The 24,771-nt window shown below is 45.0% G+C and overlaps 1 protein-coding gene across 1 annotated transcript in view; it reads right to left on the bottom strand.

Moving 5' to 3' along the window:
• Window positions 1-24,771, bottom strand: part of LOC132468553 (inactive N-acetylated-alpha-linked acidic dipeptidase-like protein 2) — a 128,464-nt gene that overhangs the window by 63,040 nt on the left and 40,653 nt on the right. The window contains exons 7-8 of the mRNA XM_060066281.1: window positions 15,622-15,809; window positions 12,948-13,076 (exon numbers count right to left, since the gene is read on the bottom strand). Of these exons, the coding sequence (XP_059922264.1) occupies window positions 12,948-13,076; window positions 15,622-15,809 (317 nt within the window). The remainder of the gene's footprint in view (window positions 1-12,947; window positions 13,077-15,621; window positions 15,810-24,771) is intronic.

Below are 24,771 nucleotides of genomic sequence, written 5' to 3'. Positions count from 1 at the left end.
CTGAGGCCGCATGTTTTGGACACTCGGGTAAAGAGAGGGGCGGAACTGTCAACCGACCACCATCTGGTTGTGAGTTGGATCAGGGAATGGGGGAAATTTCCGGATAGACCTGGTAAGCCCAAACGAGTAGTGCGGGTGAACTGGGAACGTCTGGAGGAGGCCCCCGTCCTAGGTATCTTCAACTCACACCTCCGGCGGAGCTTTTCTCAGTAGGGCCGAGATCGTTTATTGGCCTGTGGCATGTGCCACCGCGACCACTGACATACCATGGCATATGCCGTTCTGGAACGGTAACTGCCGTTCTGAAACGGTAACTGCCGTTCTGAAACGGTAACTACCGTTCTGAAACGGTAACTGCCGTCGCGACCACTGACATACCATGGCATATGCCGTTCTGGAACGGTAACTGCCGTTCTGAAACGGTAACTACCGTTCTGAAACGGTAACTACCGTTCTGAAACGGTAACTACCGTTCTGAAACGGTAATGCCATGGCATATGCCTTTCTGGAACGGTAACTACCGTTCTGAAACGGTAACTGCCGTTCAGGTGGAACGGTAACTGCAGTTCCCAACAATGGTATGTGACACCAGCATAACTCCTCCGTATAATTTCAAGACAGGTATTGCCATAAATGTAAAGGTATATATATTTGGTATTTATTGACACAATATCACAACATAACGCCGTAAATAAAGGGATTTACACGTTTCTCTCGTCCGTGCTGTTGTTAGGATATTTCCGATCTGTTTTGTTGTTGCTTTTGTAATGACAGATGCTTTTGAAAACAGCCGGACTTGCTCCGGTGACGGTAGTTATAGCCTAGCCTTCTAGGTGGCCATAGAGCTAGTCTATTGCTTTGTTCCAATATCCATACTATCCGCAGTCATTATACTTTATTTTAGTATGACTTCTTTTTTTATATAGTTTGAGTACGTAGTGCGTTGCAATTAAGATCAGGGCGAAAGGAAGTGTAGTGAAAGGACCCGGATGGTATACTCAAACGGTCAAACCGATGAGTGTGGATTGATGTACACCTTTCGTGCTCCACGGCAGCGATCTAATAGCTACGTAGCTGAAGAGGCGGAGCCAGGCTGAGCCAACGTCGGCGCATTTTCTTTAATAGGTCCATGCATTTTCCACGTATCCTGCATTAATGGAGTCATTTTGTTGTTTTAATAGCTTTATAACTACTATGTGTAAAGAGTTCACCGTTCAAAGCGAGATGTTTATTGCGGTTGCGATCGTAGTTTCCGGTTAGTGCACCAGAGCCAGGTCCCTATAGGGGTGGCACTGTAGGCTATGGCTAGACAGTCATCCATTTTTCCACTCGTGTTTAATCAAGATGTTCTAGTAGCGTAGACTATAATAAAGCCTATACTGTATGACTGCTTCAGCTCATAACTATTCAATAGGCCAAATATTAAGTTTTGCATTTGTTGTTATTGGTGTTTAACCAAATAATTTAAGCAGGCCTATAGGTTCCTATCATTTAACCCTGATCCAGTGTCATAAACCTTTCTATATCGACATGATCCAGTGGTATCATGGCATACAGGCCACCGTTTTTCCGCTGGCATGCCACTCATGTAAAATGGTATTACCAGTTTCTACTGGCACCTACCGTTTTTCCGCTGGCATGCCACTCATGGAAAATGGTAATTACCAGTTTCTACTGGCACCTACCGTTTTTCCGCTGGCATGCCACTCATGGAAAATGGTAATTACCAGTTTCTACTGGCACCTACCGTTTTTCCGCTGGCATGCCACTCATGGAAAATGGTAATTACCAGTTTCTACTGGCACCTACCGTTTTTCCGATGGCATGCCACTCATGGAAAATGGTAATTACCAGTTTCTACTGGCACCTACCGTTTTTATAAGAATGATTGTGTAGCTGTGAATCATGAGTGGTATGTGTGTATGAACGGGCAAATACCACAGGAAAGGAATATCTACTGGCAAACGGTAGGTGCCAGTAGAAACTGGTAATTACCATTTTCCATGAGTGGCATGCCATCGGAAAAACGGTAGGTGCCAGTAGAAACTGGTAATTACCATTTTCCATGAGTGGCATGCCAGCGGAAAAACGGTAGGTGCCAGTAGAAACTGGTAATTACCATTTTCCATGAGTGGCATGCCAGCGGAAAAACGGTAGGTGCCAGTAGAAACTGGTAATACCATTTTACATGAGTGGCATGCCAGCGGAAAAACGGTAGGTGCCAGTAGAAACTGGTAATACCATTTTACATGAGTGGCATGCCAGCGGAAAAACGGTGGTTCCAGTAGGAAATGGAACTTCCGATTAACATAATTGGCTTGCCAGCGGAAAAACTTTTGGCCTGTATGCCATGATACCACTGGATCATGTCGATATAGAAAGGTTTATGACACTGGATCACTAGAACATCTTGATAAAACACGAGTGGAAAAATGGATGACTGTCTAGCCATAGCCTACAATGCCACCCCTAACGGAAACTACGATCGCAACCGCAATAAACATCTCGCTTTGAACGGTGAACACTTTACACATAGTAGTTATAAAGCTATTAAAACAACAAAATGACTCCATTAATGCAGGATACGTGGAAAATGCATGGACCTATTAAAGAAAATGCGCCGACGTTGGCTCAGCCTGGCTCCGCCTCTTCAGCTACGTAGCTAAGATCGCTGCCGTGGAGCACGAAAGGTGTACAATCCACGATTCCACACTCATCGGTTTGACCGTTTTGAGTATACCATCCGGGTCCTTTCACTACACTTCCTTTCGCCCTGATCTTAATTGCAACGCACTACGTACTCAAACTATATAAAAAAGAAGTCATACTAAAATAAAGTATAATGACTGCGGATAGTATGGATATTGGAACAAAGCAATAGACTATAGCTCTATGGCCACCTAGAAGGCTAGGCTATAACTACCGTCACCGGAGCAAGTCCGGCTGTTTTCAAAAGCATCTGTCATTACAAAAGCAACAACAAACAGATCGGAAATATCATAACAACAGCACGGACGAGAGAAACGTGTAAATCCCTTTATTTACGGCGTTATGTTGTGATATTGTGTCAATAAATACCAAATATATACCTTTACATTTATGGCAATACCTGTCTTGAAATTATACGGAGGAGTTATGCTGGTGTCACATACCATTGTTGGGAACTGCAGTTACCGTTCCACCTGAACGGCAGTTACCGTTTCAGAACGGTAGTTACCGTTCCAGAAAGGCATATGCCATGGCATTACCGTTTCAGAACGGTAGTTACCGTTTCAGAACGGCAGTTACCGTTTCAGAACGGCATATGCCATGGTATGTCAGTGGTCGCGACGGCAGTTACCGTTTCAGAACGGTAGTTACCGTTTCAGAATGGCAGTTACCGTTCCAGAACGGCATATGCCATGGTATGTCTGTGGTCGTGACGGCAGTTACCGTTTCAGAACGGCAGTTACCGTTCCAGAACGGCATATGCCATGGTATGTCAGTGGTCGCGGTGGCACATGCCACAGGCCATTAAACGATCTCGGCGTCTCTCGCTTTTCTGGCATTCCTGTGGAGGTTGGGGGCATTGAGCCGGAGTGGGCGGTGTTCAAAGCCTCCATTGCTGAAGCTGCGGTGGCTAGCTGTGGCCTCAGGGTCTTAGGCTCCTCAAGGGGCGGTAACCCTCGGACACCGTGGTGGACACCGGTGGTCAGGGAAGCCGTCCGACTGAAGAAGGAGGCCTTCCGGGATATGATATCCTGGAGGACTCCTGACTCGGTTGCAGGGTACCGACAGGCTCGAAGGGCTGCAGCGGCTGCCGTGTCGGAGGCTAAGCAGCGGGTGTGGGAGAAGTTCGGAGAGGCCATGGAGAAGGACTTTCGGTCGGCACCAAAGTGTTTCTGGAAGACTATCCGGCACCTCAGGAGGGGGAAACGGGGAACCATCCAAGCTGTGTACAGTAAGGATGGGACTCTGTTGACCTCAACTGAGGAGGTCGTCGGACGTTGGAAGGAACACTTTGAGGAACTCCTGAATCCGAATAACACGCCCTCTATGTTGGAGGCAGAGCTCGAGGTTGATGGTGTGTCGTCGTCAATTTCCCTGGTGGAGGTCACTGAGGTAGTCAAACATCTCCGCAGTGGCAAAGCCCCAGGGATTGATGAGATCCAGCCAGAAATGCGAAAGGCTCTGGGTGTTGAGGGGCTGTCATGGTTGACACGCCTATTCAACATCGCGTGGGAGTCGGGTACAGTGCCAAAGGAGTGGCAAACCAGGGTGGTGGTTCCCCTGTTCAAAAAGGGGGACCAGAGAGTGTGTGCCAATTACCGGGGTATCACACTTCTCAGCCTCCCTGGTAAAGTCTACTCCAAGGTGCTGGAAAGGAGGGTTCGGCCGATCGTCGAACCTCAGATTGAAGAGGAACAATGCGGTTTTCGCCCCGGACGTGGAACTACGGATCAGCTCTTCACTCTCGCAAGGATCCTGGAGGGGGCCTGGGAGTATGCCCATCCGGTCTACATGTGTTTTGTGGATCTGGAGAAGGCGTATGACCGGGTCCCCCGGGAGAAACTGTGGGAGGTGCTGCGGGAGTATGGGGTAAGGGGGTCTATCCTCAGGGCCATCCAATCTTTGTACTCCCAAAGCGAGAGCTGTGTTCGTGTTCTCGGCAGCCAGTCAGTTTCGTTCTCAGTGGGTGCTGGTCTCCACCAGGGCTGCGCCTTGTCACCAATCCTGTTTGTGATATACATGGACAGGATATCGAGGCGTAGTCGTGGTGGGGAGGGGTTGCAGTTCGGTGGTCTGAGGATCTCGTCACTGCTTTTTGCAGATGATGTGGTCCTCATTGGATCATCGGCCTGTGACCTTCAGCACTCACTGGATCGGCTGGCGGCCGAGTGTGAAGCGGCTGGGATGAGGATCAGCACCGCTAAATCTGAGGCCATGACTCTTAGCAGGAAACCGGTGGATTGCTTACTCCGGGTAGGAAATGAGTCCTTAGCCCAAGTGAAGGAGTTCAAGTACCTCGGGGTCTTGTTCGCGAGTGAGGGTACAATGGAGCGTGAGATTGGCCGGAGAATCGGAGCAGCGGGGGCGGTATTGCGTTCGCTTTACCGCACCGTTGTAACGAAAAGAGAGCTGAGCCGCAAGGCAAAGCTCTCGATCTACCGGTCGATCTTCGTTCCTATCCTCACCTATGGTCATGAGGGCTGGGTGATGACCGAAAGGACGAGATCGCGGGTACAAGCGGCCGAGATGAGTTTTCTCAGAAGGGTGGCTGGCGTCTCCCTTAGGGATAGGGTGAGAAGCTCAGCCATCCGTGAGGAACTCGGATTAGAGCCGCTGCTCCTTTACTTAGAAAGGAGTCAGCTGAGGTGGTTCGGGCATCTGGTAAGGATGCCCACTGGGCGCCTTCCTTGGGAGGTGTTTCAGGCACGTCCAGTGGGGAGGAGACCTCGGGGAAGACCCAGGACTAGGTGGAGAGATTATATCTCAACACTGGCCTGGGAACGCCTCGGGATCCCCCCGTCAGAGCTGGTCAATGTGGCCCGGGAAAGGGAAGTCTGGGGCCCCCTGCTTGAGCTGCTCCCCCCGCGACCCGACCCCGGATAAGCGGATGACGATGAGGAGGATGTTACAAACTGGTGGCGTCCACATCCACTATGCTGTATCTATGGATGCTAACCGCTTTAGAATGCTAATCCTCTTTCGTGTCTGAGGATGCAATATGGAGCGACGGTATGTAAGACTTGAATATCAAAGCGTTCCAAAAGTTTAACTAAGCACTCACACAGCTCCGAAGTTAATTGCATATACAGCACACCATTCAGAATACTCATTAATAGTCCTAACAAGGTATGGGTTTCGCCGTAGTGGGGGTCAAGTTACTCCGGGAGGCTGTGAAATGACAACATGATGCGATAATTACACCCAAGAGCCAAGGTGGTGTTTTTACATCATTCCCATTCAGGATATGTGCCATGTTAGCAATACTGTGTGACTGTGGACTGTGTGTGTGTCTGTGTGTTTGTGTGTGTGTGTGTGTGTGTGTGTGTGTGTGTGTGTGTGTGTGTGTGTGTGTGTGTGTGTGTGTGTGTGTGTGTGTGTGTGTGTGTGCGCACACATGTGTGTGTGTGTGAGACATGTTCAGACAATGTTTAATCAATGGGTTTGTAATGAAGTATGTTAATCATGATGAATTCCTTGTTTCAAAAAGTTGGACACAGCTTGATGTATGACAGCTTGGAAATTAGTTTTTGGGGCGGGGAGTCATGTGTTGCCATGGTGGAGCATGTGTTTGTGTGTGTGCATTTTTTTTTCTGGGTGTTTATCAAGGTGTGTGTGTATGACATATGTACGTGTTCACGTTTGGTGTGCGACAGCCGATTTGTGTTTTTGAAATGTGTGTATGAGGGTTCGTTTGTGTTATCAGGGCCTCAGTGGAGGCTAAAACACTTATACAGTGATGACGCACCTCCTACATTTCTGAAATAGCATTTACCCACCTCTAAATACAATTTCAGCACTTCTTAAGAGCATTTACACAACTTAAAAATTTGTCAGAGTTGTTGTTTTACCAGTGCAAGTCCTAGTATATTCAAAAATGGGCTGCATTATCAGTATTAACGGTATCTGTGACACGGTATCTGTCACAAATCACATCGTCTCTTGCGGCAGTTGGGTAGCGACAGAGCCGTAGAATGGCGCTTGCTCTTGCAAGCCACCTCTATCTGTCAAAGATTGACTAGCGTGTCTGGATTCTTATCAAATGGTTATATGGCGATTTCTAAAATGTCAAAAAAGCAAGCCTCCTCTTGTCGATGCCAGCAAAAGATGTCGGCCTCAAAGTGAGCACAAAAAAAAAAAGTCAAGTTAGAATCACTCTAAAATGCTTTAAATTCTAATAAAGTTATACTTGACAAGATACTGCCTGCTGAAGCAGGCAGTATCTTTTCTTAATTTTAAACTTTGAGGAACAGAGGGGGAAGAGAAAGAGGAGGAACAGAGGGGGGAGAGACGGAGAGACGAAGAACAGATCGGGTAGGAACAGAGAGGAGGAACAGATCGGGTAGGAAAAGAGAGGAGGAACAGCGGGAGGAGGAGGGACGGAGAGAGGAGGAAGAGCGGGAGGAGAGACAGAGAGAGGAGACCGAGAGGAGGAACAGAGGGTGGAGGAGATACAGAGAGAGGAGGAACATAGGGGGGAGAGAGAGAGAGGAGTCAGATAGGAGGAACAGAGGGGGGAAGGGAGGCAGAGAGAGGAGGATCAGAGAGGAGAGAGAGGGAGGAGAGAGAGGGAGAAGAGGAACAGAGAGGGGAGGAGAGACAGAGCGAGGAGGAACAGAGAGGAGAGACAGATGTTAAGAACAGAAAGAGGAGAGACAGAGAGGAAAGCCAGAGAGGAGGAACAAAGAGGGGAGAGACAGAGAGAGGAGGAACAGAGAGGGGGAACAGAAAGGGGAGAAATAGAGGAGAGAAAAAGAGAGAGAGAGAGAGAGAGAGAGAGAGAGAGAGAGAGAGAGAGAGAGAGAGAGAGAGGACAAACAGTTAGCAAATGCCACCCACTCCTCAGAATGTGTAAAATGCTGTTCCTACAGTTTTTATAGTACATAGACAAAATAATAAAAAAAAAAGACCAAAAAAAAAAAATAGATCAAAATGTTCATCTTCTTCTACCGTCACTCACATTTAAATATCTAAGTGATCCATCTTCTTTAAGCTTTAGCATTTGTTTGAGAATCATGCTCCCATACACACACATTGCGGAATGTTATATGCAAGCAATCCTTTATAATTTCTTTCCACTGATAAAACAAAATATATTTTATACGTTAGATAATAACTCCTCATACCATCTTTCTTTGCAGTATTAATCATGTAATAGATGAGTGCGTTTTGAGTTTGACCTTCCATTTGTTTGGCCCAATGAAAGAGAGAGATAGGAAGCCACATTTATGAAAGATTTATACCACCTTAGAGCAATTATGTATATTTGCAAGGCTATAGGTTATCTTCAATCTGTGATAAATTCGTAAAGAGACCTTCTTTAAAAAAAAAACATGGCAACGGATGTTGACTGTCTTGATCATGCGGTATTAAAAAGAAGGACACTCTCTCTGCCCAAAGACCTGTGACCTGAAGCCAGAGTGTCCATCTTAGGACAGGAGTCGTTGTCGCCGATGGGTGTGAACCCCTTATTTAAAAGGGGTTCACCCTCGCAATGCATTTTAAACAGTACTTGATGGTGACCGTCGAAAGCAATGACTTTCTGCACTAGGCTAGGTTCTCGATCGTTGGCTTGCTAGTGCTGGTGAGCATGGGGTCCACACAATGGGTGCAATGTGAGAGGGGGCGGTGGAGAGCTCAGACACCTGCTTAGGGCGCTCAAGCGCTTTCATATGAGGGGTGGAAACATGGTTCCTCAGCAAATGCGAAAACAAAACCAAGCAAAAAAGAAAGGAATGAAATGAAACAAAACCAGAAGTGTGTTGGGGCAGCTGTGTTTTGCAGAGACAATGATCCTAATGTTGTGTAATCGGTCATGGTTCTCACAAAAAACATTACAACTGACCGTTTTGGGGTTGAATGGAATCTACATGGAAATACCATCAGCCTGCCACAATGATGTAGGTCAACAGGGGAGACAATACAATGTGGATGAGAGAGAGAGAGAGAGAGAGAGAGAGAGAGAGAGAGAGAGAGAGAGAGAGAGAGAGAGAGAGAGAGAGAGAGAGAGAGAGAGAGAGAGAAATACATTATATGGAAAAAAGATAATTACCTTTGTTGGTATGGATAGTTAGGGGGGGAAACAGAGAGAGACAGAGAGAAAGAGAGTGAGCGAGAGAGAGGGTTAGAGAGAGTGAGAGAGCAAGATAGATAAGAGTGATATAGAGATGAGAGAGAGAAAAAGAGAGAGAGAGAGAGAGAGAGAGAGAGAGAGAGCGAGAGAGAGAGAGAGAGAGAGACTCCACACCAAATTAAAAATTGATGATCACTACGGGGTTATGGCGTGGTGTGTATCTGCAGGAAGTAAGTATGAATGATGGATGACGGACTGGGCGCTCTGCTCACACTGAAATAATTAACACCTGTCATACGCCACAGTGGTCAGCAGAGGACTTCTCCCTGGGGAACAGGCACACTAGTGTGCAGATCCGTATTTCCTGGCAACCAACTTTCTTTTTTTTCAGGATGGCTTTATTGTCAGCTCGGAAAAACACGTTTGTGCGTTTTTAAGGATGATGGTTACATCCGTGACGGATGTAAAGTTTTATCTTGTTGTGACTCGACTCCTTAGGGGACCTTCTTACTGGAGGACACAGACACACACACCGTTTACCTATAAACTACTGCATGTATTCCCAGTGGAGTTACAGAATCTCAAAAGTGTTAAGGTATATATTCCAGTGGGAACTGGGAACTGACTATTCCAAAGGTCCATGGAAAAGTAGAGGGAGATGGCAAGAGAAAGTTATACACAGAGATACACAGAGAGAGAGAGAGAGAGAGAGAGAGAGAGAGAGAGAGAGAGAGAGAGAGAGAGAGAGAGAGAGAGAGAGAGAGAGAGAGAGAGAGAGAGAGAGAGAGAGATTGTGAGAGAGCAAGAACGAAAGTAAGAAAGAAGGAAAGTGAGAGAGACACACACACACATAGGTAGGTACACAAAGAGAGAGAGCGAGAGAGAGAGAGAGAGAGAGAGAGAGAGAGAGAGAGAGAGAGAGAGAGAACGAGAGACACACATACACACACCGAGGTACACAAAAAGATAGAGACACACATATAGAGGTACATAAAGAGATAGAGATAAAGAGTAAGAGAGAGTGAGAGAGACACCCACAGAGGTACACAAAGAGATAAGGAGTGAGAGAGAGAGAGAGAGAGAGAGCAAGAGAGTTAGAGAGAGAGACACACACACATGCACACGCACACAAATTGAGTGAGGACAGCGAGGCAGTGAATCACACCCAGCCAGATCCTATTTCCGTCCGCCGATGTCCAAATCCATTTTGTTTTAAAGGAGGCAGCCGTTAGCAGGCGTCCTCCCACATACACACGCCACTAAAGGGACACGCAGACACACATCCTGTGAAACAGGGCCCAATTAAAGGACAGGTCTGTCCGTTTGTTGTGCATTGTTCTCTGGATGAATCACACCACATCCTGTTGTTCACACTCTCTCTCCCCCGCCACCTCCCTCTCTCTCGTGCTCTCTCTCTCACACACAGCATCGCTCTACCCAACTCTTTCTCTTTCATTCCTTCACTGTGACCCCATCCCCTCCACACACACACACACACACACACACACACACACACACACACACACACACACACACACACACACACACACACACACACACACACACACACACACACACACACAAAAATTATTTGTGTTTGTATTATAATTGGTTCCCAAGCACCCGCTTCTTTTTATTTTCTCTCTTTCTTTTGCGTCTCCAACTCTGAAGTCAACAACAAGTAGACCTGCCGTGCTGGCAAGTAAGATAAGTAGGAGGGCATTACCGGTCCCCCCGCAAAAAACACCAACACGGCCCCCAAACATGATTAATGACACACTTAAGCACCCGCCGTCTCCTAAATACCTGCGGGGTGGGGCGCGATGGATGAAGTTGGGGGTTATTCTTGCTAATGCATTGACTCTGGACCACGGCCAGCTCTCTGGTAAGTCCTTCCTGATATCAGCACTTTACACCGATAATGAAGCAGCTATAAGGCCCTTAGACCTAAAGGTGGGATACGGCACTGGCACCTGATGTTGAATCTACTAGACCCGCACTGCGTGAATCAAGATCCACCTGAGGATAAAGAAATAAAGCGACGTTCGGTGTATGATGGTCGAGAGACGGACGAAGCACGCTGCACAATCAGAAAGACACAACCCGTGGTTAACCACAGAGACTCTGTAGACATAGAGGATAAGAGCTCTGGTCCCCAGCAGTCACCAGCACAACGCTGGGCCTCCCCTACCATGGGCCCCCCCTACCTCAGGGGTCTCCCCTACCTCCTGGGTGTCCCCTACCTGAGAGGTCTCCCCTCACCTCCTAGTCCTCCAGCCATGGGTTTTCATGGATGGAGGTACAACATTGCTCAAGCTAAACACGACAGAAACCCTTTCGGGGGAAATAGGCTGTGAAGGGCTGTGCCATAGAGACGGTAGAAGTCTACCCAAAGGAGAACTGGAATTGCTGTGGATATTACCCAAGATAAATGGTTAGAGGTTCCTTTCCTCTAAAGAGAAAAAAACAATGTGGGAGTGAGAGGCAAAGTATACGGTAAGACAGAGTAATGATTGTTCAGGTATCACGTGCTTTATATACACATGCATACTCTGCAGCTGTTTAGTGGACAGGAGATGCTAAACGAAGCCGACGTCTGTTGTGTGCAGATAACCTTTTATAGAAAACAGAGAACAGAGAATCAAAGCCAACACCACAACACTCCCCCCGTCTCATTGGGTGTTGATGGTTGAGCGGTCACTATCTTCCGTAAGGCGGTTCCAAAGTACAGTGGCTAACAATAGAAAGACACCCGTTTTAATGGTATCGCTGCAAATCCACCACAGACGATGACTGAGTCATTTGGCAGAGGATGTGGACAAATGCAATGCATTAACGGGGTGGTTGCCATGGCGACTATGAGCAGGTTCAAAGGTTCAGCAGAAAGATCCCCGCAACAGACGGTGTTGATGATGAAGTACAGCGATGAGCTAAAACGATTACTATACCTCTGGCTAAGCCTCGTGCATTAAAATGTTTTGCTAAAAATGCTTGATTGAACTCATACACAAATTGGAAAAGCACTTAATTGGTAGTGATATTAGATGAATTAGTATCAGTGGTTTGGTAGGGACAGATGTGGTGGTGGTCAAGTCATTTTTTGTGGTCAAGCAGTATTCAATTCTGAATGTCTGAGGTGATTTCTGATCCTAGTTATGCTCTCTATAGTACTACTAGAGTGTGTACTTACTCTCTGTGTGTCCGAGGTGAGTTCTGATCCTAGTATTCATCTCTATAGTAGTACTAGAGTGTGTACTTACTCTCTGTACGTCAGAGGTGAGTTCTGATGATAGTGTTTGTCTCTATTGTACAACTAGAGTGAGTACATACTCTCTGGATATCCAAGGTGAGTTCTGATCCAAATAGTAGTCTCTGAGTACAACTAGAGTGTTTATTCACTCTCTGTACGTCAGATATAGTTCTGATCCTACTATTCGTCTCTATAGTACTACTAGAGTGTGTACATACTCTCTGGATGTCCGAGGTCAGTCCTAATCCTAGTATTCCCCTCTAAAATACTACCAGAGTGTGTACTTACTCTCTGTACTTCAGAGGAGAGTTCTGATCCTAGTATTCATCTCTATAGTACTACTAGAGTGTGTATTTACTCTCTGTACGTCAGAGGTGAGTTCTGATCCTAGTATTCGTCTCTATAGTACTACCAGAGTGTGTACTCACTCTCTGTACTTCAGAGGTGAGTTCTGATCCTAGTATTCGTCTCTATAGTTCTACTAGAGTGTGTACTCACTCTCTGTACGTCAGAGGTGAGTTCTGATCGTAGTATTCGTCTCTATAGTACTACTAGAGTGTGTACTCACTCTCTGTACGTCAGAGGTGAGTTCTGATCCTAGTATTCGTCTCTATAGTACTACTAGAGTGTGTACTCACTCTCTGTACGTCAGAGGTGAGTTCTGATCGTAGTATTCGTCTCTATAGTACTACTAGAGTGTGTACTCACTCTCTGTACGTCAGAGGTGAGTTCTGATCCTAGTATTCGTCTCTATAGTACTACTAGAGTGTGTACTCACTCTCTGTACGTCAGAGGTGAGTTCTGATCCTAGTATTCGTCTCTATAGTACTACTAGAGTGTGTACTCACTCTCTGTACGTCAGAGGTGAGTTCTGATCCTAGTATTCGTCTCTATAGTACTACTAGAGTGTGTACTTACTCTCTGGATGTCCGAGGTGAGCTGTAGCAGAGCCGGGGAGGCCGTAGCCCTTAGCCTCTCTGTCCCTCTGACTGGAGAGTTTAGGCTGACGTAGGACACCGCACTGCTTTGTAGGACCACCCTGTGCTCCTGGCAGGGGACACCCGCACACGCACACACACACACACACACACACACACACACACACACACACACACACACACATTTAGTTATCCTCACAAATAAACCGACCCATCTGCGGCTCTTTACATGCTTCTCAAGGGCTTTCATTGTTGGCGGAGGTTATAGGGTTACAGGTGAAATATATACAGGTGAATAAATATAGGTAAAGTTGTACAACTGGTGGCGAGATGCATTTCTTGTAGTCTTCAGAACCAATCAAAGAATGAAAGGATACATCACAGCTTGCAACACAACGGTGGGTAAACAAAGCCACGTGATTCACCTTTTAGACACAATGCCAGTAGTCTATGTTAATTAGTGCTCAATTACTGTTATTTGATTGGCCACCAATCTTCCACTGTATAGCCTCGTTAATGGGCGCTTAATAATTTTACGATCCAGCTGTACGACGCAGGCGGTAAAACTGCAGTCTGTTTTAATGTGCATGCTATGCACATTGAAGTAATAGAACGTGATGCTGGTTGATGGGGAGGGCGGCCTCATTGCTTTGTTTTCATACCACGTTGTTGCGCTGCGGAACAAGATTGCCTTAAGAACAACACATTAGAATCAGTCCAAATTAACGAGATTGGTCTCAGTGTGTGGAGGTTCATGAACACTTCCCTGAACACGTGAGGCTAACAAGCTTGTTGGAGAATAAATCTTTCTCTGGTTGGGAATCACAGTGGAGTCCTTAACAGTTTTTCTCATCTGATCTTTGCTACGCAGTTCTTTGGGTGTATAACAACGCTCCCACTCCAACAATGCCAAACGGGTAGCCTGGTTGAATTCCAGTGCGCTACGTCAATCTCTGACAATTACCACCAACTACAGAGGGTCGAGGAAAAGGCAAGATTATGAGCGCATCTCTGTAAAGCAGTGGCTAGGGTTTACTTTACATCCTCCTGACGTTCGGAATCTGGACAGTAATGAACTGTGAACAAAACCATTGTTTACAAAACTCCAGCCGATCACATTCAATAACTATGTGATGCTGTTCTGCTCTAGCCGAAAAAAATAATAAGATTATGATTCCCCGTGAATCTGGTGGAAAGTAAAGCAAACACATATTTTCCTCTTAGAAGAAGAATCCATCCTCTTTAACATCGCCTTTCTTTCCCGTGCCTTTCTCCTCAGAATGAGGGGTTATTGCCGCCTGACATTGCTGGACCAATTTTTGTCTGGAACCTCTCAGTTCATTTTTGACTTCCAATGGGTATAATCAACAGGGGAGCAGACCAAAATGCCCCTGAAGACAATCAGAGAGACAGAGCATCAAACTGTTTGACACATCAGCGGCAGCCATTTTGACCGTTTATGACATTTCATGAGGTGAAAATGCTGCACTAGCAATATTTTGGCAGGCAATATTCTGGAAGCCACACTTAGCGTTAGGTGCTTTGCTCGACACTTACGTGCAGACTGCCGGAACTGTTCCTATTGAACCCTCTTTTTACAGTCACTTGGCTCTTTGGTCCTTTCGATCCAAATTGTGGTCAACAGGGCCTGCTCAGCATTGGTATACATGCCCAGAGCATTGAAGGCTGCCAATGAATCAATCGTATCATGTAGATCAGCTGTATGGAAGCATCTGCATTCTTTGTTTCTCTTTTAATTAGTCACTGTCTACACAACGGCACAACATGAGCAGCTTTGAACTTACTACACAACAGCTACAAAGGCAACAAACCACTAGCCTATTTAGACAATCCCAGCTGGTAAGATTTGAATTAACCTAACCTCTTATGCTAAGGTTAATTATGCTAGATCTAAACCCCCTTTTTTTTTGTCAGTAATACAACAAAGTCTATAGTATTGTAAATTTGGCACGGAAGATTGATCAAATTTGTTTCATGAAATAAACATCATTGCAATTTGAATTATTTTTTTCATTATATCACAAATATAAAGGACCTTTTTCACATTGTTGCAAATTTAGAAAATCTTATGATTGTGACACCCATTTCTTTTACTTGATAATATTGATTCTGCCAACAGTCCTCATATATTATTTACAGAGAAACAAGGGGCATTTTCAGGAGATAGATTTGAGCAAAGAGAACAGACACATAGACACACGCATAATGTGTGTGTCAACCCAATGACAAATGTTATGTAGGAACCAAGTGTGAGTCAGGTCCTTCCAGACACATTAACATGGTTAATGGACTTCCTTCGTGTAGAGCCACTATAGCCATGAGCCATGACAAGTGCTTTACATTTGCATGCCGAAAACATCCACACACACACACACACACACACACACACACACACACACACACACACACACACCACCTGCTCAGCTCAGGACACTTTATTACTTGAACCAGAAGGCCCATTCCATTTCCACAGAGATGCATGTAGCTCTTCAAGCTGTGTAGGTCTTAAGGTTACCAAAACGTTTTAGCCTGTTTGGTAAGCTATCTCACCATAAGTGATTAAATCAACATTTAAAGCTACAAGCAATTATTCAAGGCTTCATTCACCACTCTTAAAACACAAATAACCTCACCTGACCCCATTGAAGGGACCCGATGTGACCCAGGGAGGCCCCCCCCCAGGAGCAAAACACAGTGGTCCTGTCCGGGGCCCAGCCCCCTTTGGCCTGCTCCATCATGGTAGAGATGAGTTGTGTCATAATGGCTGGGGCCCCGCCCCCCTGACTGCTGTCATGATGGCTGCCGACCAGCACATGGCGATCTGGAAAAAGCGGGAAAATGGACTGTAGAAAATGTACACACTGTAACGATAGCTGACTCTCCCCTGCTCTCTCTCCATTCCCCTCTCTCAAAGCTTGACTTGGCTTAGGGCTGTATAACATTAATTAGCGTGTACCCAGTACTTTATCACTGACAGGAGGTAATGGAAAAAACAAAAGCACTCGTATTGGAAAAGATTATAAGCTCATTTCGGTGACTTAATAATTGCCCGTACATTTATCAAAGTAAATGATGCATGTAATAAAAACACGATCATGGATCTTGAAACGCTTTTGTTACCGCTACACTGAATTACTGATAAATTAACCTCATAATTAAAAGCATATATAAATAATTTCAGTAAGTCAGTACACAGGTGGACTCATTTATCATTTCAACAAACATTCAACTGTTGCAATCGCAGATCACTGACTCCATAGTTCATTGGTTTAACTTGTATTTTGTGCAAATTTTACAAAAATGTGAGTCAGTTATTTCCAAACAACTTCTGGGTAAATATTAGCAATAAAGGGTAGAAGGCAGAGAGGGAAATATACATAAAAAATACCAGGGGCTGGGGCTAAGGTTTTTGATTTATTACAGCAGGAAGGCATTCCCTCCTGTGTAAATGAACTGGAAGATACTGGTGTTTGATGGAGTAACTGCTGCGGGGAATGAAAAACACTTGAGGGACACGTCATGAAAACTCAACTTTTGGTTGAGTAAGAACTTAGCACACTGCTGCTTTACAAGTCCCACAGCATTACAAAAAGCAGGGGATCAAACCCATGGACTGCAAGTGCAGCTGCACTTTGCACTTCTGCCACCCTTCACCTGATATATTTTTTTTAACCACATATCCTTGCAAGTGCGTGTGTGTGTGTGTGTGTGTGTGTGTGTGTGTGTGTGTGTATGAGAGTGTGTGTGTGTTCCATCTGTTCTGGTGTGCGGGTGAGGGTGTGTGTCTGTGGGTTTGAGAGTTTGAGAGAGAGTGTGTGCAACCGTATGAGTTTGTGCGAGTGTGTACGTGAGTGTGCGTGTGCGTGCCAGAGAGTGTGTGCCCTGATGGAAGAGCTGGTGGTTCTGGGTGCTGAGACAGTGTTTTTACCCTTGCGTGACAAATGCTTCTGTTGAACAATGTCTGCTTTTGGGTGCTTTTCTTTTTTTTCTTTTGGGTAATTTTTTTCAGTTGAACTTTCCTGCTTCACACCGTCTATCGTTTCTTCCACCTACGATTCCCCTATTTGAATAGACACGCATTTCAGAGATTGCGTTCATAGCCTGTGTATATTACATTGTATTACATATTAAAATTGATTTGAACACTGTGAATACAGCTTAAGATACTCCTTCATCTTAGACTGCATTCATAGGTCTATCTTTTACTCAAAGATGCTGTAGGTAAAATGTAATAACTATTATTATAGTGTAATTTTTTAGAAATTACATATGTCAGCATTTATTGAGTCAAATGCTCTGTGTGAATATCTGTTTTGATTTGACTACACCTTCCTCTGTATGAGACATTTGATTTTAGATCACTCCCTACTCTTCAGGGAATCTCTTCATTGATTGGTTTTGGAGAATCCATTTTCCTGTCAATCACAGGCACGGGAAATTCAACAATTCCTAATGGCGGGAAGTATATTCTGTTATTTTCTGCTCTCACTCTTTACTCATCTATAATTACCTTCGCAAAAAAGTATATGCGGCAATAACTTCAATGACCTTACATTTGAAGGATTCAACCAAATTAGTTAATCAAAACGTTGCCTTATCGTTGAACCATTACTCATATGTGCTTCTTTTCACTTCATCTCGGCTTCTTACTCATTTGGTATTTTCGGCCGAGTGGGCCATGGTGGCGCTATTAACTCAGGTCATATGGAAATATATGATGTCCTTTAAGAATGGCTTTTCAAAATGATCTAGCTCAACCGCCTCTTCTCCTGCCCCCTACTCACTTTTTAATTGTCTACCCTTTATCTGGTCTTGTCGGCCCCTTATCTTGTCTTTGCCTCACCTATCCCATATCTCATTAATGAGAGAGCACGCGCACTCACAAACACACACACACACACACACACACACACACACACACACACACACACACACACACACACACACACACACACACACACACACACACACACACACACATACACACACACACACATTCTAAGTGGCTATTTAGAGGTATCTTCTCTACAGTATGTGGCGACCTGCCACATCCGATGTCTGGCTGGTGGAAGCGGCGAAAGAAATATATGACCAAGCTGATTTATAATATGATATTAGCCAGCCATAATTTGCCGGTAAAGCAGGTAATATGGGCTACAAATCTCCAGAAAGAAAGGGCTTTTTTTACAACGTGTTGCTATTGAATCCTCATTCATTCCCTTCCCGAGGCCGTGCACAACGGGAAGGGTTTTGTTATTTTTCCTCGGTTGAAATAATGGAAGAATGTATTGGGCGATAAAGGAGAAGGAACTGAACTCTGCTGTAATTCAATATGTTAAACGTTACCGCCATCCTTCACTGAGAGGGGATCGATGCCGGGACGGGAAGTTATTGGGATTCTGATGCAATGTTCATGATTTAAAACAAGCAGTAGCGATAAATTGTTTGTGATTTTGCTAAGGAATTGTCCTTTTGAGGAATAAATCGTTAAAACACTACCGCCTCCCACGCGTTCGCATCGAAATGAAATGGGATCCATTGTTTATTTACATTGTGATCTTATACATTTTCTCGTAGGTCATGGGCTAGGGCAGGGATTGCAGTTTGTGGAATCTATATATCTGGATTGTGTGTGTGTGGTTGAAGGCTGGTTCAGAATCAGATGGATCAGACACTGTGGCTGGGTGAGGCTTTACACCGTGGGCATTGGACAATCAATGCACACAGGTCAAACCAGCCATCACCACACAGACTCTGGAGAGCTGTGACAGGCCAGCACTGAACCCCCACTCTGACTGTAACAACACTGCATTAATGCAGTTTAACATCATCAACCTGTGTTGCGGTGGTCAGAGGTGCCCGATAAAGCCGCCAAGGTGATGTGTGGCAGGGGTCAACTGTTACAAGTTTGTGTTTCCATCAGTGATGACTGCAATAACAGCTCAAATGGAACAATATCCTCACTTAAAGGTCCTATATTATACCACCAGGTGTGAGTGTGATTAGCCATTACAAGCCGTTTTTAAAATCTGCCTGTTCTGACACCACAAGTTGTTGTGTCCACCTAGCTGTATGATGGATAGATGAGCAACGCTTGCTACAGTTCCCTGGGTAGGCTGGTAGGCTGATCTATGCAGCACGCATCTAGGTGGACACGCCCACTTGTAATGTCAGAAGAGGCAGATTTTCGGCTTTTAACGGCTGATCAATCCCACACCTGTTGGTATAATGTGTGACCTTAAACGTGAACAAACACACTCATAGCATGCCTGCGTGCGTGCATACAGCATGTGCTAGCACATGCTGTCCCTGCTGTGGACGAAAATACGTCCCCTCATCCACCGTGAATACATTTGTTAACTATTGTGATGCGTTACACAGCGTTTAACATGCCTGCATACAGACATCTTATTCACACCCAACTTCCAAGTATAAACAATAAGTCCAGGCCAGACATAGCAAACACATGCCGCTTTGATGCAATAAAAATCGTACAAACTGTGATTTATTAATGAGGAGTATGATTCATAAAGTAAAATACACATTTGTGAGGGAAAGAAAGGACAAGGAAAAGCTCTAGATGCCAACAACATGTGTTGTCTTACAATTATTGGTTCAGTAAAGAAAAGTTATTGAGGCTTTTTTTTTTTTTACATTTTGCAGTGTGCGGTACACACAGTTTTTACCCAATTGAAAAAAACAGCTGCAGAATACTGAACCATATTTGTGATTTTATGCCAAGTAAGATTGCGACCAATGAACCATCTTCCAAACAAGAACAACAAGTATTTTAAACAAGCTATTGCCTGGCAAATCAAGCAATTGGCCAAGATTAAAAAAGAACACTGCTTTCCTAGTGGTAATGAAGGAGCAGGGAAAAGGAGTGTCAATGTATGGGGTTTCAGCCAATCAGCTTGAGGTGCAAAGAGAGGCTATGTGTTGTTGATGTAAAGCGTTCAAACTTTTGACTCCACCCAAATAGTTTGAAAACAAAAATAGACAGACTGAATTGTATCACCCTCAAGCTGTTTTGATGCCTAATATATATCCTAATGTAATAACCTTCAGAAGCGAATGAATGATTTATTGGTTTCCAGTACGTTTAAATATATAGCTGTATACCGTCGAAAACATTTGACGGGTTGAACTAATCTGTAACCTTACTTGGAAAAATGGAGGAATAAAATCTAAGATGAATGATTATCAAAGATCAAGTAGATTCTGGTAAGCACAAAAAATGAAAAAAACTTGTCTTGAGCTCATTTGTACTGCAATAGCTAAAGGGTAAGTAAACAGCATTCAAAGGTTAAGTTTGACTTAATAAACCAAAACATTGCCATCCAGACACATCCCCCTCTATTTGAAAGGTTTTCTTGTGATTTCTCGATCGCTACAGATCCATGGCGAGACACATCTGCTGCTGGGGAGGGCTGGCAGACTCGTTGCGTGCTGGGCGCGATCTTTCAACAGCACACAACAAACAATTATGAAGGCTGTGCAAGCCGGTGGCACGGACCAGGAGAGAGAAGAACGACACGGGTTTGGGTATCAGGATGCTACCTGAGAAGGTGTGGTGGGGAGAGCGTTTGAGTGGCAGCTTTCTCTCGAGGCACGCTGTCACACAATGTGTTTACACATTTAAGATGACATGTAAAGCATCACTTGTGACAAGTGTAATATGTGGCCTTTAAAATACAAGCAAAAAAATCAACTGCCGGCTGTTTGTGTGTGCGTGCTTACTGGATGAATGTTCTGTTTGATCAACGCCATGCCTGCAGGATCCTACTCTGTGAATCCTCACTCAGACATTCTTTCAGTGCAGAACATGTAAGAAGTTACAAAGGAGCCTGAAGCATCATGGTGTGTGTGTGTGTGTGTGTGTGTGTGTGTGTGTGTGTGTGTGTGTGTGTGTGTGTGTGTGTGTGTGTTTCTGTGCATGTGTGTGTATGTGTGTGTGAGTGTTTTTGTGTGTGTGTGGGTGTGTGTGTGTGTGTCTTTGAACGTGTGTGTTTGTGCGGGTCTTTGTGTCTTTATGCGTGTGTGTGCCTGGAACTTTGTGTGTGTGTCTTTGAACATGTGTGTGTGTGCGTGTGTGTGTCTTTAAGCGTGTCTGTGCGTGTTTGTGTATCTTGCGTGTGTGTATGTCTGTCGGTCTTTGTGTGTGTCTTTGCTACTTTAAATGTGCATGCATTAGGAGAGAAGCATCCAGCCACTTTGATGAAAAACTTTTCTTACAGGACTTATAATAAGAAGAATAATAAGAAAACAGGTCCATGTTGATTTCCCCGAAGACATCCGTACTGGGTAATATATGAAGTGTTGTTAATGGCTCATGTAGGCTAGGGGGCTAAGCTCATTTGAATGTGGAGATGATTAATTCTTACTCGATAAGAGAACGAACACAGAAGAATATCCCTTCCATGAGAAATATTAGATTTTGTACCTTCCAACTTTGTCCTGGTGAATGCCCAAATGGTAAACACCCTCTGCATTCTTTTGTTCCCTCTAATGGGCCATTTAGTGCCATCACCATTACAAATAATATTACAGTATTATTTATTTCATTTTCCACAGTGCTTTTTACTGAACAAAGCAGAAAGCGCTAGTAGGGGTTTGCGTTCCCTGCCGCACCCCGTCCACCATCTCTCCAGTGTGTTTTCCTGCCTCCGACGTGTGTTGAACGGCCCTGCTGGGCTGTTGCTTGGATACAACTGTCTGGATAGACATGTTTGTGTGTGTGTGTGTGTGTGTGTGTTGGGGTTGTATGTGTGTGTTTGGGTGTGCGTGTGTTGGGTTTGTATGTGTGTGTGTTTGTGGGTGTGTGTGCGTGTGTGTGAATGTTGTAATCACTTTTCAATTTCAATATGACTTGATAGGTCACAATATTTTGTTATGGATTTTGCACAGATGTATGTTTTTCAGATGGAAGATCTTTAGCACGTTAGAAGTTGTTTTTCTCGACTGTGAATTCAGGAGGAGAGAGAGGAGAGAGCCTCCTCAAGAGGTGGTTTACTCCTGATACATCCTCCTGCATAGAGGGGCAGGCGGGGGATGCTGTTACCCCCTCTCACACCCTGGGGATGAGTCCTTTGGAGGGGAGGGAGGGAGGACTGTAGGAGGAAGGAGAGGAGGGTGCAGGAGAGGAGATGGTGAAATAGAGGAATGAATGTAAAAAAAATAGAAGGGTTACGGAGGCAGTACTATAAAGAATGGGACCACAAAGATAAGGCAGACAAAAAGAGAGAGGAAGGAGAGGCAAAAGAGCCTTCACTATAAAGAAGAGAAGGCGCGAGACCAAGATAACGATGGGTAGAAACTGGAGGAGGAGAAGGAGGAGGAGCAGGAAGGATAGGAGAACTACGAGAAGTCAAAGAGAAGGAAGGAGGGGGATAACATAAGCATGACACAGAGAAAGTGAGGAGGAAGAGGAGGAGGAAAAAGAGTGAGAGGGAGAGGACAAGTTGTGGGAGGATGGGAGGAAGCAAGAGGACAAGGAGGTGGGAGAGAATTATGAGGAGACGCAGGAGGAGGACAAGATGAAGAGAAGGATAAATGGAGGAGGGAAGACATATGCTAAGAGATTAGAAATACTTTAAAGGAATAGAAGAGACCAGGAGAGATAGAGATTATTGGGCGTGACCACAAATCTGTGACGATTCAAATCTTTGATAGACAGGACATTTAGGCGACGTCGTCTTCAATAGTCGAACCGTTTTGTCAGGAAAATTTTGCATGTATAATAGCGGGAAATTGCATTGGGGAGGATGGGGATGCTAATTGAGTCTACAGCTTTGCCTGGCTTCTAGAGGGAAAAGCCCATGAGTTATTCAATGTTCCTTTTGTTGGGGTGGCGGATTGACTCAGCAAATTGCAATTTGCTGAGTTATGTTTTGCTTTCCACAAATGTCCTTATTCGTTTGATAACCCTATTGTGTATTGGCAATGGTACCATCCCATTATTGTATTTTCAAAGTGGAGCACATTCTAGACATTTAGTCTGGAAGGGAACACTATGTCATGAAAAAATACCTCTAAAGTTTGCTCAGCATTTCTAAACCATTAGAGATGCTCCAAAATAATAGACTGGGTAGCCCCGCCCATTCTGCTGGCGATTTGAATTCGCTCTTCAGAAGGGTCTTGAGAAGAGCAATACATTTCTTTCTGCTTCCGATACGTTTTTGTGGGAGCCAATCATCAAGCTGGTTTCTCCCCCCCCCCCCCCCCCCCCCCCCCGGCGCGCTATTGGCTGGTTTAACACAATGACGACAGGGAAGCGGCGGCCATCAGCCAATTGTGTACATAGTCAGTTGAACTAGGCCCGATGATCACGCCTTTTAGCTGAAGAAAATGACAGCAGCTCCCCCAGACCAATAGACCTCTGAAGAATAAGTCCCGCCTCCGAGGCTCTGGGTCCCATGTTTAAATGTCTATGGAAAATAACATGGGGGTTTTGAATGATCGTACGTGACAAACTATGTAGGTGGCGAAGAAGTGAAAGCTGCTCAGGTTTTGAACTACACTTTTTCCATCTAGATTCCACTTGGGTTTTGGATTCTCGGGCCGTTAAAGTAGTTAACTATTATGAAGAAGCATTATGCTAACGCCGATCTGCACCGACTTAAGACGTCAAGACTCTCCTAGTCAAGGTTGCATAGCAACGGCAATGTTTCATAGTTTGTCTTCACCGAAATGGCACCAGAGCCAAGCCCCCAGGAACAGTGCATACTTCCGCAATCCACCAGTGCTCAGTGGCCAAGCCTGGTATTGCAGCTGTGTAAGCGGACTGTGGACGGGTCCCTCGATTCAAGGGGCCCAGAAGTAGATACGTCATGAACTAGGGCGTGGCTAGGCACCCATGATGCGGAAGCAAATCTCTCCTTGATGTTGCCCTGCGACATCGAGCAGTTTTCATAGGAATGAATGGGCGCCATTTTGGAATCCGCTGTCCATTCTATAATATGTCAATACTATTACTATATTTATGCTATATATATATATATATATATATATTACTATCTATGAGCTAAAATCTACAATCAATCGAATATCTCGATAACAGCCAACAAACTCTTATCACGGTCTAAAACAAAAGTCGGGTCGTGGAGAAAAGAGGCCGAACCTCTTAGGATTCATTGATTAGGACTTTTAGACCAATGAAATCACGTGTGAAATCATGACAATCACGTTAGGATGTGAATGGTTGCGAGCAACTCCCGCCTCCCTAACAAGTATGACGTATGAAGTCTGCGCAGATCAGAACTAGCTCCCGGTTAGCATTAATAATAGTTAACTACTTTAACGGCCCCGACAACCCAAAACCCAAGTGGAATCTAGACGGTAAACGTGTGTAGTTCAAAACCTGAGCAGCTTTTACTCCTTCGCCACCTACAGAGTTTGTCACGTACGATCATTCAAAACCTCCATGTTATTTTCCATAGACATTTAAACATGGGACCCAGGGCCTCGGAGGCGGGACTTATTCTTCAGAGGTCTATGTGCAATCTATGCTGGAGCTGCACATCATTCTCTCCTTCTATACTGGCTTGTGCATTTTTCTGCATTTTCATTTTTTTCACTGTTCTGCAAAAAACGGTGCCCCATTTGTTAAACGCTGAAAGGCCTCATTCACACGTCTCTTACATTTTTAATCAGCTGAACTCGCGAGTTTTGTCAGGATCGGATGTGAAAACTGGGCGTAATTACAACCGAGCTCTCCGCCTCAGAGGCCCCCGTTTGATTTCATAGATGTTTCATAATGACGACGGAGGGCCTACATTGTACAA

Source organism: Gadus macrocephalus, chromosome 12, assembly GCF_031168955.1.
Source record: "Gadus macrocephalus chromosome 12, ASM3116895v1".
NCBI lineage: Eukaryota > Metazoa > Chordata > Actinopteri > Gadiformes > Gadidae > Gadus > Gadus macrocephalus.
Note: the sequence above shows the minus strand (reverse complement) of the source record. Positions and strands in the feature narration are given on the sequence as shown.